The sequence below is a fragment of the Jaculus jaculus genome, chromosome 2 (genome assembly GCF_020740685.1).
Source record: "Jaculus jaculus isolate mJacJac1 chromosome 2, mJacJac1.mat.Y.cur, whole genome shotgun sequence".
Classification (NCBI taxonomy): Eukaryota; Metazoa; Chordata; class Mammalia; order Rodentia; family Dipodidae; genus Jaculus; species Jaculus jaculus.
The window spans coordinates 194,168,401-194,183,946 of NC_059103.1; the positions used below are offsets into that span (position 1 = coordinate 194,168,401).

The following is a 15,546-nucleotide window of genomic DNA, read 5'->3' on the forward strand; positions in this document are numbered from 1 at the left end:
GAAAACAGGTCGTATCTATATGTAGCCGAAGGAATATAAGTGAGTGTAAGAGTTGGGTGTCTTTTTTGGGGGGAGGTGATATGTATTTTCCTCAGGGCATATTAAAGTTTGTGAGTTGAAGGCTTAGATATTTTGTCCCAGTGTAAGTTCTTCCTAGTGGAGCTGTCAGCAAACTTTGTCACCATTGAGACTTATGTGGGATTCTTGTGAGTCTACTTCTGATTTGAGGATTCGGAATGAGCAGGTATATGTGACTGTGTCACCAGCACACATTTCCTACTCACTAGCAGTGTTGTTGTTGCAAGTTCTCCAAACTCTGTGTGGTTTTCATATTTTGGCACCTTCAGTGATGGTTCTATACCTAGCTTTTTCATTGAATTCTATAGTGATGAATAAAGTAGCTCATTCAGCTACATGGAATCAGACATGGGTTCAACATGAATAGATTTTTGGAGCTATGAATTAGTTAAGTTGGATAGAAATTAATTGAAAACTTTTTGCTTTCCTTAGATATGCACTTTACCTGAGAAATGCGCTATTGATAAGATCATCGATTCCGGCCCTCAGCTCTCTGGATCGCTAGAGTACAATGTAGTACATAGTAAGTGGTTAGTAGAGATGGTCTCTTGTCAACATAAAAACCTCTCTGAAATAGCCAGTGATTAATACCAACGTTAGTGACTCGGCTCAGGTACTATCTATTAGTCTGTCATGCTAGTATTTGAAATTGTGATCTTAATTTGTTATTTTTCTGGTTTGGATATAATAAAAATTTACACAAAATCAGTAGTAAAAATCTTGTATTTGTGAACATATGTAGGAAACCAAGATTTAGAAACTTTAATTCTTATTCTCAATATATTTTACTTCATGTAGCATTCAGTTGTAGGAATCTTTGTAGAAAGCCAGAATCTTTTTTTTTAATTACTATTGTGTAATGTTCCATCTAAAACAAGATGCTTTTCTGTTGTAGGCTTGTATAACAAAGGGTTTATTTATCTGGATGTACCAATATCAGATGACAGTTGTATAGCTGGTAAGTCTCACTTATGTTTTGACTGGCTACTAGAGGTTGATCACTACATGTCATCATAATAAATTCAACACAAGCAACTATAGAATCTTAGCTATCATGATTTTCAAGGAAAAACGTTTATTTATTTATTTTTGCATTGTAACCCATTGAAAATGGTTTCACTTAAGTTTTTTCATTTTTATATTATTTTGATATTTGCACTATTAAAATAATGAAACTTCAGGATAAATTTGCTTTAATTATAAATCAAATTAGTTGGTATTTATATACATATGTAATTATATTTTCCAGTGTCTTTTAGCTAATACTCTTGTTTATGGTTTATTTATCAATTTATTTTTGGTTTTTAGAGGTAGGAACTCACTTTAGCCCAGGCTGACCTGGAATTCACTATGTAGTCTCAGGTTGGCCTTGAACTCACAGTGATCCTCCTACCTTGGTCTTCCAAGTGCTGGGATTAAAGGCGTGTGCTACCATACCTGGCATTGAACATGTTATTTTTTAAATCATACTGAAACAGTTAATATTTGTATAATCAAATTTAAAGTACTAAATTCTAGGGGATGACTTTATTGTTAACAAACAAATGGTTTTAGGATTGGTTACTGAAGTACTGCCTCTTACTACCATTGCATTGTGACAGGCTGTCATGCTGTTGTATGTCTTAACTGTTACTTGAGTATGTGCTGGTGATTCTTTTATAATGCTATTTATTTTCACAGCATGGGGGATCAAACCACTTGCATGCTCTTCTACTGAGCTCCATCTTCAGCCCATGAATGCATTTTGAACCATATACGTACATGATTCCTAAGTTCTATTTGAAGCTTAGAAAGAACAGTTTTTAATATTTATTGTTAATTATTTATTTGAGAGGGAGAACAAGAAACAGAGAGAATGGGTGCGCCAGGGCCTGAAGCCACTGCAAATGAACTCCAGATGCATGTGCCACCTTGTGCATGTAGCTCACCTGGGTCCTGGGGAATTGAACCTGGATTCTTTGGCTTTGCAGGCAAGCACCTTAACCACTAAGCCATCTCGCCAGCCCCAGAAAGACTTAAAAAAAATTTTTTTTTTTTATTGTTTGCAAGAGGAGGTGGGGTAGTAGGCGAGACTCTTGTCATTGCAGATGACTACCAGATGAATGTGCCACTTTATGCATCTGGCTTATGTGGGTACTGGGAATTGAACCCAGGCCTTCAGGCTTTGCAAGCAAGCCTTTAACCACCAAGTCATCTCTCCAGCCCCAGAAAGACAGTTTTTGAAAGTAAACAATATTGATTTGGATCTGTATAGTTGATGTAACAAATAGACTAGTTAGTTCAAATTTAGAGATTAAAAAGATTCTGTAAGACAGAAATGATAGTGGCTTCCTGTCTGTTGGAAAATATGAAAGCATTGTTCTAGCCTCTGTTATCCAATGAACTGATGTCAGCTCATTGAGATCCATCTAAAGTGATTAGTTCATTTAAGTCCTTTTTAGCTAATGACAGTATGACTGCCTAATCATGTTAGTTACCTTTTTTCTCTTATTGAAACAGGGTCTCATGTAGCCCAGGCTGGCCTCAAACTTGCTATGTAGAGAGGTTGCCCTTGAACTTTTGATCCTTCTGTCTCTGCCTCCCAAGTGCTTGTATTACAGGTGTGTGCCACCACCCCCAGCTTCACCTCAGCCCTTACATGTATTTGAAAGAACAGATGGCTGAACGATGGCTTCTCCGTTATCTGCCCTGCTGCGTTTCACTTAGTAGCTGGCAGTTTGGGCTGGTCTAGGCAGATCATGCATTTATAACACTACATTCACCCCACTTGCCACATTACCTCTCTTGCCTGGGATTACTAAATTGGAATGCCCTTTAAAGTGAGATGGCAATAGGAAAGCCATCAGATTCAGGACAGAGTACACCCGAAGGTGATTTCAGAGGAGGCGGTTCAAGTGGGCGTCTGCGTAAATCACTCATGGATGGTGGAACCAATGTGGACGGGGAGCCGTGCTTTCAAGGACAGCATCTAGAACAGCTCTGTCATTAAAATGGGATTAGTCCATCATCCATTCCACTTTCTGTGTCTTGGTGCCCTTTCAGTGTCTTTAGCTTTCTGTAATGCTTAAGTAAAATACTTACAGGATATGTATGTATGTTCACATGTATGCATGTATATTAAACTAGTCTAAAAATTCTTAATGACTTTTGTCAAATCTGTGGTTTTGTTTGGATTTATTTTCATGGTTGATATGAAATAATAGTCTTATTTGATTTTATTTGGATAACCAACATCATGTGAACAAATGGTAGATTTTGTTTTTCTTAAATAACTTACTGCTGAAGGGAAGCTTAAGTTGTATGTTGTTTCTGTCTATATTGGATCCAATTCTAACACTCTTCTTTTCTTTTACTGAGCCCATGTTGTTTTTAGTTACAGTGACTTAGAGCATGGCTTCTTACGCTTTTTCCACTCATGTCAGCTTTTTGCCTGAGAAATTTTTATGCCACCCCAGATAGCATAGATTATAAAATTACAAACCAAACATTTACTTCAACCATAAATTTATTTTAAAGTAATTCTTTAGCATATATGAAATATTATCATTTATTAAAGACGAAAGCCAATTTGTATACTAGTGAAATGATGTACTGTTTTAACATAAGAATTAAATCTTGGTTGAGTATTTGATGCTACAGGGCATAGAGCATGTCTAGTGCTTTTCCAGGTTGATAAGTACTGTGATTTTATAATGAGCAGTGCTGAATGCCTCTTCATGTCAGTACATAATATAGAATCACAGAAGAATCTAGAGTCTGTATTACTCCTCACTGCTGTGATGAATGCCTGACAGAAGCAATGAAGGAAGGAAGGAAGGGTTTTTTTCTGATTTGTACTTTGAAGGTATCATGATAGGGAAGGGAGCAAGAGGCAGCTGGTCACATTGCGTCCTTAGGAAGCTGAGAGGATGACTGCAGTGCTCAGCTCATTCACTCCTGTTGATGTGGTCAAGGACCCCAGCCCATAGTGTGGCTCTGTCCATAGTTACCGGGATCTTTCTACCTCAGTTAACCCAGTCTAGAAACTACCTCACAGACATGCCCAGAGGTTTATCGCTTAGGTGATTCTAGATCCTGTCATTTGACAATTAATATTGATATTAACCTTCCTAGGACCATTTCAGGGGTTGATGGAAATCCTGTCACAATTCATTTATTGATTTTTTTAAAAAAAAATAAAACTCAAGTCATAAGCTTGAAAATTTTTATTTTATTTTTTATTTTTGGTGGTGCTGCGAATAAAACCCAGGGCCTCATGTGTATTTGGTAGGTATTCCAGCACAGAACCACATCCCAGTCTCTTAAACAGCAATTTTTCAAAGCAAATATTCTGCCAGTATGATCCATGTTAAAAAATGACTATAGGAAAATACAAAACGTCTTTGTTTTCTGTAATTAAGCCATGGTGTTTAAGAGAAGAGAACAGTGTAGCAAAAACACTGCAGTTTATGACAGTCTTGAATCTGAGCCAAGGTGTTTGAGGCAGTGTTGGTGTGTTGTGAGGTGGGGGGTGTAATGCGGAGGAGCCGTGTCAGAACACGGCTGCAGTGAAGCTGTGTGGTTCAGCACAGCTCATAGCACTGCCTGAAGCCTTGGGTACACATATGCATTCAGTTCTGAATCAGAGTTTGTTACGTGCTCATAAACATCTTGCTGTTGTCAAAGTTTTCAGGGGCCCCATATACATTTACATGATCCTAGTTCATAACCTGTAGTTTAAGAAGCTTGACTCTAGGTCATACTGTTTATTTTAGCTTAATATAGAGTAGAGACTGTTGAAGGTCTGTATGTGGAGTTGTCTCACTCTTTTGGCCTAGATATAAATTGTAGCTTAAGGCAATTTCTAACCTCTTAGCGCATTGGTTTCTTTGATCTCTAAGGAAGGGATGATTCTAATCCTGTACAACTTGTAGAGTTACAAGGATTGAGTGGAATTGTACAAGTAATTTACTTGGCAGTTGTCCAGCACTTAGTAAGCATTCAGTAAATATGTGGACACCATTGGTACTGAAGGGTAAGCATTAATGATGTCAAGTATGGACTTTCAAGAATATGTCTAAAAAGAACCTTCTGATCCTTAAAAGTGCATAAAGAACTAATTCCCCAGGACTTTGAAAATGACAGGAGCCAGATCTGTAAAGTAAATAACCTCCTTGAAATACACACTATAGCTTTTCATTGTCTTAATTTTGACAACTTGAATTTTGTCTTGGCTTTTGCTATTAGGAGTCATTTAGGTTTGAGTGCATTTAGATTGCCTTAGAGTCAGGTGACATAGGAGCACCCATTTTGGGCTGCTGTGTCTTAGGTACCCCTTGTCTCCAGGACACTAAAGGGAAATCTACACATGGAGGAGGTGGTAAAGATAGATATCCTTCTTCTGTCTCTTTGGCTGGGCAGAGTTTTCTAGTAAAATCTCATGAAGGCATTTGGGCAAGCGATAGCATGAGGGAATAAACATTATTAGGTAGAGTGATGGTTGGGTTACCTGATGTGCTGAAGACTTTTTTTGTTCATTTTATTTATTTATTTGAGAGCAACAGACAGAGAGAGAAAGAGGCAGAGAGAGAGAGAATGGACGCGCCAGGGTCTCCAGCCACTGCAAACAAACTCCAGATGCATGCGCTCCCTTGTACATCTGGCTAACGTGGGTCCTGGGGAGTTGAGCCTCGAACCGGGGTCCTTAGACTTCACAGGCAAGCTCTTAACCGCTAAGTCTTCTCTCCAGCCTGAAGACTTTTTTTTAAAGGTGTTTGCTGTGGCCACTGAGTAAGGAGATTATACTGGGGCTGCTGTGAACGTCGCGGCCATGCAGCACTGCCTCTCCTCAGAACAGTACTGGGGATGGGGAGAGCGGAGAGAGCCAGGAATTCCCGTCTCTGTGTTTTCAATAGTCCTGTGATACCTGCGAGGCTTCAGCAGCGCAGAAAGGCTTTGAAGGAGTCCCCATTCCAAAGTTGGCCCTCTCCCTTGCCTTCTGCCAAGTCTGTACCTTAGCATTTCCTTTGTCTCCTTAGCGTCCAGAATTCCTGTGAGTGAATTTACTCTTTGCAGGTGCTTTTGCCTCCTTTTAGACAGTGTTCTGTGTAGATGTTATTGTACATGGCCCTATCTATGGGAGTTTTAGCAAACTTGCCATGGATGTGGACTGGTTGAAATGAATAAGCAGCTGGTTTTGGTTTCCAACTGAATGGTTTCTCTTATTAAATATTTAAACTGTACTTTCTTGTTTTATGGAATTGCATTACTGAGAAAAGTCTCTTATGTTTATTTTAGTTCCTCCTCTTGAAGGTTTTGTTATGAATCGAGTGCAAGGTGATTATTTTGAAACTCTACTCTATAAGATATTTGTGTCAATAGATGAGCACACTAACGTAGCAGAGGTAAGTGTGGCAGATAGTTGAAAGCGTATCACCTCAAGATTTAAGAGTAAGTTTGTATTAACTAGGTAAATGTAATGATGCCTAAAATGTTTGTGCAGTCTACACACAGGGAGACCAGAGACCTACTGATATGCCAGTGTATTTAAATATTATTATTAAGGCAATTCCTGCATATACATATTAAAAATTGGTTTTGCTGTTGTTTTGAGATAGGGTCTCATGTCGCTCAGGCTGGCCTCTAACTCACTCTATAGCTAAGGCTGTTCTTGAACTCCTGATCTTGACTCTGCCTTCCAAGTTGTGGGATTGTAGGTGTATACCACCACACATGGCTCATATTTTAAGTTAATAAATTATAATTTATTAGGTACATTTTATGTGCCTCTTATATAATAAAGGAGTGCAGACTAGATTGATATATTTAGGAATCTTCTGTAAAATGATGCAGAATTAAAAAGTGAGTAATCTTACTCACTTTGTTAAAGTCTAAGAGTCTTTGAGTAAAGGAAATAAAAGTTCTGAGTTTGAAATTTATTGAATCTTTTAATTTAGGAGTAAAATTTTACTGAACACTGATTATATTTATCTGTTATAATTATGCAATGTACTGATGACTTTCAGAATAAAATAATTTTGATGTTATTTTCCAGCTTGCAAATGTCCTTGAAATAGACTTATCCCTGGTTAAGGTATGCTATTTTTTTAGTCTTATTTGTAATGAATAGATTTTGCTAGTTGATTTTTATCTTGACACTACTGAGAAATAGAGGCATTGAGATTCTTATCAAATTGCTCGAGGGAGTCTGCACAGTGAAGCTAGCAAAAAGAGGAGAGGCAGATGATCCCTGAGTCCATTTGCTGCCTGGTGAAGTGAAAGGGGGTGCTCCATTGATGTGCAGCAGGCAGTGGCCTAATCAGTATGGTGGTGTGAGCTTTGTGAAAGCCATATCTCTTGCCTCAGTGGAAGCAGATCTAGGACAGTAGGCCAGGGAGGTGGGGACGTTCTCCCACAGACATATGTGACAACACAAAGGAAGAACAGGGCTGCCCAAGGCTGTTGGGTGGTTGTGGTATGAAAATGCTCAAGCATCATGAGAGACTGAGTCCTACAGTATTTTTCTCTACAGATACTCTGATGTCTTTCTCAATGCAGATTTCCTTCACATTCCTTTCAGAATGCTGTCTCCATGTATTGCCGACTGGGTTTTGCCCATAAGAAAGGACAAGTAATAAATTTGGATCAGCTTCATTCATCATGGAAGAATGTCCCATCTGTGAACAGATTAAAGTAATTCACTTTCTTGATATAGTTTCTTTTGAAAAGAAAGTAAATTTCTGCCAGTTGAGACAACCAGCCTACTTGTGATTTTAAATTACTTTTGGGTGTGATGGATCTTTTTTAGAATCTGATGAAAACTAAGAAACCTCTGTCTAGAAAAATAAAGTACATGCAATATTTTATAAAATTTTTAATTTTGGAGAATCCTGTCCATGAGTCTTAATGAAGAATGCTACAGTGTGTGGCTAGAATATTTTTGGGCATCATCCCCATGTCAGGCTTGAATTTAAGATTGGATTTTGATGGCTTGTTCATAGTTTAAATGTGACTTCAGTTGCTACTTGTATGTGAGATCATTTGTATGATTTTTAAAATGAATCTATTCTTCATTGATAGAAGTACTTTAGACCCACAGAAGATGCTCTTGTCATGGGACGGCGGGGAAAGCAGGAGCCCTGTACAAGAAGCTTCTTCAGCCACTGACACTGACACAAACAGCCAGGAGGATCCAGGTGAGCAGCAACTCCGTGGGATTGAGAGTCTGTCTGCAGGTGCACCACCTGGCCAGACAGACAGCCAATGTACAGTATGGATTTGCTTTAGGTTTTCTTAATCACTGTGCAGCCTGTGAGCATCTGTTCATATGCTGAGCACTCTGTGGCTGTAAAGTTAATAAGAATATGGTCATTTCATTCTGGAAATTAAGTTGAGGCAGAAAGAAGGGAATGTAGCCTCAAAACTATATAAGTGGTGCATGGAGCAATTATGATACCTGGGAATACAAAGAAGAGACCCCTTTTGGCTAGAAAAGTTAGGGATATCTTCAGGGGAAGAAGATAAGGTTTGAGCTGGGATGACTAGGGTCCTGCTGGCCAATGATGGAATGTGTCAGCCCGAGGAACAATGCAGGCTACACCTGAAAGGAGGTGCCCATGGTGAATGTTGGGATAAGGGAAGTCTGGGGTGGCCGTTTTCCTGTTTTGACCTGTTAATTGAACCACATATGAAGGAGTTTAGGCTCTTACTCTTACTGATAGTTATCAAGAGCTTTTATTACTGCGTTCAAGGAAATTATCCCCAAAGTAAATGCTTTCTAAACAAAGTGTTTTCCCCCCTTCACTTGATGTGGCACACACTTGTAGTTCTGGCACTCAGGAAGTAGAAACAGGAGGGTTAGAATTCAGGGCCAGCTTAGGCTAAATTGTGAGACCCTGTCTCAAGAAAGTTAACAATTTGTTTCTCTTTACTTTGAGATAGATAGGCTGGGGTCTCTTATGACTATGATATTGCTTATGTTTAATTTAAGTACTTTGTGATTGACAAATTAAACTGAAATGAAGTATTCTGTCATACCTAATGATAAGCAAAAATTCTATCCTAACTCACTTCACTTTACGATGTTTTCAGCTGACACAGCCAGTATAAGCAGTTTGAGTCTGTCTACAGGATATACCAAGCGCATTGCATTCCTATTCGACTCCACTCTGACTGCATTTTTAATGATGGGGAACCTTTCACCAGTAAGTCAAATGCTTGTTTAAAGATTAGATATAAGCCGGGCGTGGTGGCGCATGACTTTAATCCCAGCACTCAGGAGGCAGAGGTAGAAGGATCGCCATGAGTTCAAGGCCACCCTGAGACTACATAGTGAATTCCAGGTCAGCCTGAGCCAGACCCTACCTTGGGGAAAAAAAAAAAAAAGATTAGATATAAAATAACTTTGTGCCTTTGGGCTTTCTAAGTACCAGAGCTAGTCCTGAAAAATTACATTCCTATTTGACTCCACTCTTTTTACATTTTTAATGACGATGAAACTTTTACCAGTAAGTCAAAGCTTGTTTAAAGATTAGATATAAAATAATTCAGTGCTTTCTGAGTACCAGAGCTAGTCCTGAAAAGAGTCCACTGTGTCCTGTTCCTCAGAGGAATGTGATACTTTCCACAGAGACCATCTTTGTAATTGGAAGAACTCGCTCCTCACTAGAAAGCTTAGTGTAAATCTGTTCTTAGCATGAAAAAGAAAAACAGAGCTTAGTAGGATGTTTCTTTTCTACAGAACTTGAAAAGCCATGCAGTCACAATGTTTGAAGTAGGCAAACTCTCAGATGAGTCTTTGGACAGCTTCCTTATAGAGTTAGAAAAGGTAAGTGTTTCCTGCTGCTTGATACAGTGCCAGTTCTGCTGATGGGTTGGTTCATTATCTTGGACTTGGGTACAGTCTAGTTCATTCCTCGCTGATTATCCATCTTAATACTGTGCCTAGATATGAGAATGACTTTTGTGGTTTTTAAGATGCTATGTCCAACTCAACATATTTTGCTACAATAAAATTGGGTAAAAAAATCTTAGTCTTGAGCTGGGCGTGGTGGCACATGCCTTTAATCCCAGCACTCGGGAGGCAGAGGTAGGAGGATCACCGTGAGTTCAAGGCCAGCCTGAGATGCCATAGTGAATTCCAGGGCAGCCTGGGCTAGAGTGAGACCCTACCTCAAAAAAAAGAAAAAAAAAAAAAAACAAAAAAAACAAAAACTTAGTTGTGGGCTGGAGAGATGGCTTGGCAGTTAAAGGTGCTTGCTTGCAAAGCCTGATGGCCTGGGTTTGATTCCCTAGCACCCACTTAAAGCCAAATGCACACGCCCATGCACCTGGAATTCATTTGCAGTGTCAGGAGGCCCTGGTGTGCCTATTTTCTCTCTCTCCTTGCAAGTAAATAAACTATTTTAGAACAAAAAAATTGTTTCTGTGTAATTATTATAAATTGAACTTTTTTCTAAGACAACCTTGCCTTTTTTCCTGATGAGACTCTAATATCAGCTCTTATTTTATTTGAAGATTTTGTTCCTGTTGTCTGGAATCTGGAACAGTATTCTGGGGATCATATTTATGTCTGTTCTCACTGTCCATGTGGCACTAGGAAGATTCAGCCATCTTTGCTCTTGACCTCCCTTTTCCTTGTGAGAAAGCCAGTTTTCCTTAGCTCTAAATCTTGATTGCTTGGGCTGTACTGTGCTTTTTTTGTTGTTGTTGTTCATTTTTATTTATTTATTTGAGAGTAGCAGAGAGAGAAAGAGGCAGATAGAGAGAGAGAATGGGCACGCCAGGGCTTCCAGCGAACCGGGGTCCTTAGGCTTCACAGGCAAGCACTTAACCACTAAGCCATCTCTCCAGCCCTGAACTGTGCTTTTTATTCTGGATGTTTTATTCTATCATCTGTTTCCTATATGTAAACAGTTTGTCTGTTCCTTGATTCTGGTACTTTTTTGGGCTTCAGCAATGAATTTGGTAGATAAACGTGCTATTTAGAGAATTTGCAATGATTCTGTAACTCCTTTATATCTTCTTAAACCCATAACGTTCTTTCACTGCTTTTGTGCTGAAGGATTTTTTTTTTTCACATTCATTAGAGTGGAAATATATATGATATACTTCTTATTAATTAGTCTCCTACTTTCGTCTGTATACTTTCATTATTCACTTAGACCTTGAGGTAATTGATGTTTTATTATGTTACTACACATTCTAAGTTCTGATTTCCTGATTTTTATCTTTTTTAATGTCATCTAGCCTTGTAGCAAATTCTAATACTTTTGCCTTTTTAAAATTGTTTTATTTATTTATTAGAGACAGGGATGGAGGGAGGGGCAGAGAGAGAGAGAGAGAGAAAGAATGGGTGCATCAGGGCCTCTAGCCACTGCCAGTGAACTCCAGATGCATGTGCCACAATGTGCATCTGGCTAACATGGGACCTGGAGAATCAAACCTGGGTCCTTAGGCTTTGCAGGCAAGTGCCTTAACCGCTAAGACATCTCTCCAGTCCTACTTTTACTTATTCATATATCTAGTTTTTGTTGTTAGTTTGTTTTTATTACATACGTAATCTTGAGAATGCCTTTTAACCTGAAGTTTAGTTCTCAAAATAGTTTCTTAGCTACTTTTAAAGTAGTCTGATCATAGTTAAGCTTAGCTGGTTGATTTTGTTAACGCAACTCTAGTGGAGTTATTTGCCCTGCTAGGAGTTAACTTCCATTTTCTGTGTCATTTCTGGATGTGTATGTTTTTATCTATTAAATAGGCGATGGGCTCATGCCTGAAGAGCATGCATTAACTACATAAGGCCAAGGAAGTCAGGAGCTTTTTCTGTTCAGTGTATTACTCTTATCTCTTGGAGAAGTCATAGTGCCTTTGCCAGCACTCCACAAATCATTGAATGTCTTTATGCTATGTGTTCAGTGGCAAATAGCTATGTTTAATGACGTACTCCAGTCTTCCCTGTAACCTATGATACAAAGTTACACTCAGAGTGTTAGACATATTGGCTGCTTTTTCAGAGAAGGTAGATTGTGGGATTTAGAATTTTTCTAAGTACCTGATTTGAACCAATCAGTGGACATATAATTTATATAATGTGATAATTTAGCAATATTTTCAGTTGCTAAAATTGTAATTTCACTTCTTTGTGTAATTGCCATTATCTTCATAGGTGCGACAAATTTGAGAACTTAGTTGAAATTGATAGAAATTATTTGCTTCATTATTGTCTGGGCAGGTTTTTTGAATTTTATGAATAATGTCTTAATATCCACATTACATGATTATTTGTTAGAATATGAGTGGTGTTTGCTGCAAAAATCTCTTTTCTCTTGGTTTAGGTTCAGAGCACCGGTGAAGGAGAAGCACAGAGATATTTTGATCATGCACTTACTCTGAGAAACACAATACTCTTTCTGCGTCACAATAAAGATCTAGTAGCTCAGACTTCTCAGCCAGAACAACCCAGTTATGGTATGATAAATATATTTCACTATGATGATGTTATGATGGTTCTGTGATGTCTAAGATATTAGACAGATCATACTCACTTGCTTAACCCCTTATGTTGATATAATTTGTGGTGGTAGCACATTGGATTTATAAAAAGAGACTTGGAACTCTGTTCTCTTATTTTATTTCTCCCACTCTCATGTGCTACTAACATTTGTTTTATGTAAATCTGCCTAGTTCTGCTACAGCTTTGGAATGTTTATTTAAGAAGGGTGATGGAATTTAGAACAGCAGTGGTTTAACAAATGCCAAAATGCATAAAATGTCAAGGATAATAGATCTCATCACATGAAGATAGTAAATAGGAGCTTCCTACAGATGTTACTGTGGTAGTCATTACAGAGGTTTGGTTTATAAAAGGGAGCAGATAATCACTTTTAAAGAAAGAAGAATAATAGCAATTTCAATGTGTTTTAATGTGGCTATTGGGCTAGTGGAGACTTAGTTATGTGATAGTTAAGGATGTTAACCTTCGGTGCAATGGGTAGTACCATTGTCTCCATCCAAAGAATTCAGAAGGGCTTGAGGTATGGAATGACACCTAGGAAAGAGTGTTTTTAAGAGATGATCTCAGGCTGGAGAGATAGCTCAGCGGTTAAGGCACTTGCCTGCAAAGCCTAACAATTTGGGTTTGAATCCCCAGTACCTATGTAAGCCCAATGCACAAAGTGATGCATGTACCTGGAGTTCCTTTGCAGCAGCCAGAGGCTCTGGCATGCTTATACACATACTCTCTCTGGCTCTCTCTATCTTTATCTGTGCTTGCAAATAAATTTTAAATTCAAAAAGTAAATAAAAGATGATCTCAGCGTTCATCTAGGCCTGGGCATTGATGGGAGAGTGATTAGTTCATGTCTTTGGACATGCATAAGAGTTGCATCTCAGGACTAACCTTGTAAATACTCAATTCCACTAGGCCATTAACTTGAGGCATTTATTCGTTTTCCTAAGAATGTATTTTTTTGGTCATCAGTTCTTAATTATGCCCATTTTCACTTTATTACTCTCAGCAGCATTTGGCTTTCTTTTATAAGTAAAAATTAAGAAAGAGGGCAAGAGAGATGGCTTAGTGGTTAAGATACTTGCCTGCAAAGCCTAAGGACCCAGGATTGCTTCCCCAGTACACATGTCAGCCAGATACACAAGGTGCCACATGCTTTTGGAGTCCATTGGTGGAGGTTGAAGGCCCTGATATGCCCATTCTCTCTCTCTCTGAAAAAAGTAAATAAATAAGTAAAATATGTAAAAATACATTTTAAAAAAATTAAGGAAGAAATCACCTAAACTTAGCAGGAATTGTTGAGTGGTGAGAACCAAGAAGCTGTACACACTCTGCGGCCTTGGTGTGAGCTAGAGGACTTCACAGTGTGACGTGCACTCACGCACTCTGCAGCCTTGGTGTGAGCTAGAGGACTTCCAGTGTGACGTGCACTCATGCACTCTGCAGCCTTGGTGTGAGCTAGAGGACTTCCAGTGTGACGTGCACTCATGCACTCTGCAGCCTTGCTGTGAGCTAGAGGACTTCACAGTGTGACTTGGTTTTCTCCCCTCCCAAGCTACTTGCTGACTTGTCTCATTTTACTTCAGGCTGAGTCCTCTCCTCCAGCCATATATGTCGCTTGGTAGAGGTTATTTTTCATAGAGTTCATACTCCAGTCTCTGCCTGTACTGTAGGTGTGGGCCAGCGCTGTCTTTAGGACTCTTATCTTCCTCACTAAGTCCCAGACTCATGGTTCTGTTTAGCACTTGAAATTTATGCAGACACTGCAAGACTTAAGGCTACTCTTCTCCTAACCCAGAATTTGGGAGTAAGTTACATGTCCTGGCCTTTATTCCTGAATCATCCAGGGTTTATTTCTTTCAGATAGAGATAGTCTGTGAAATCAACTTTCCTTCTACCATTTATATTCCAGTTTGTCAGTTGACTGATATTAATGTCCTTCATAGTATTTTTTTCCAACTATAGGATTTGGTCTAGGATTGGATATCATATTTATTTGATTGTATCTCTTTTTTCCTTTTTATTCTATAATAATTCATATCCCTTTAAAAAATTTGTTCCTATTTTTAATAACTCCAACTTTTGTTACTGCTGTCTTTTATCTCAGGGTACATGTTGTTTCCTCATTAGATTCAGGTTGCCTGATCCAGGCATTCTTTTGTATTCTTAATATGGATTTATGCAATTCTTTTTTTTTTTTTTAGTGATCTATAATTAGACTATCTAAATTATATTTTTAACTTTATTTGAGAGAGAGAGAGAAAATGGGTGCGCCAGAGCTTTTAGTCACTGCAAATGAACTCTAGATGCACTCACCCCCTTCTGCATCTGGCTTATGTGGGTCCTGGGGAATTGAATCGAGGTCGTTTGGCTTTGTAGGCAAACACCTTAACCTCTAAGTCATCTCTCCAGCCCTGTCTCAATTATTTTTGTGTTCCAGTTTTTTTTTTTTGAAAGAGAATTGACATGCCAAGGCCTCAGCCACTGAAATCCAAATCCAGACTGTTGCACACCTAGTGGGTGCGTGTGACCTTGTGTTTGCTTCGCCTTTGTTCAACCGGCTTATGTGGTATCTGGAGAGAGATCAAATATAGGTCGTTAGGCTTCACAAGCAAGGACTTAACCACTAAGCCATCTTTCCAGCCCTGTGTTCTGTATTCCAGTTCATATTTTGTTTTCAAACTGGTTCCTGTCTCCCTGTGATAGGTCTCCTTCCCCCCACCCCATCCTTTCCTTACTTTCTGGCAAAACAGCATGATCTGGTCTTACCCTGGACGTATTTGAATCATATCTCCTAGGAACCTGCTTTCTTTTCCAGGTGAATGTTTGAGAGACCCGAATCCTGGTGGTAGTTGTGCTACCTTGTTTTCTAATGGCATTCTTTTTTTAAAAAAAAATATTTTTATTCGTTTATTAGAGACAGCGGGAGATGTCCAACTGATCTTGTGAAGTTTCTTTCAGTCTTAAGTCTCCTTTAGAGAGTC

At 38.8% G+C, this 15,546-nt stretch overlaps 1 protein-coding gene across 1 annotated transcript in view; it reads left to right on the top strand.

Annotated features, from left to right (window-relative positions):
- Fam91a1 (family with sequence similarity 91 member A1) overlaps positions 1–15,546 on the top strand; it is a 60,684-nt gene that overhangs the window by 12,181 nt on the left and 32,957 nt on the right. The window contains exons 7-15 of the mRNA XM_004661354.2: positions 511–601; positions 974–1,036; positions 6,355–6,461; positions 7,112–7,150; positions 7,637–7,749; positions 8,137–8,252; positions 9,148–9,260; positions 9,797–9,883; positions 12,390–12,522. Of these exons, the coding sequence (XP_004661411.2) occupies positions 511–601; positions 974–1,036; positions 6,355–6,461; positions 7,112–7,150; positions 7,637–7,749; positions 8,137–8,252; positions 9,148–9,260; positions 9,797–9,883; positions 12,390–12,522 (862 nt within the window). The remainder of the gene's footprint in view (positions 1–510; positions 602–973; positions 1,037–6,354; positions 6,462–7,111; positions 7,151–7,636; positions 7,750–8,136; positions 8,253–9,147; positions 9,261–9,796; positions 9,884–12,389; positions 12,523–15,546) is intronic.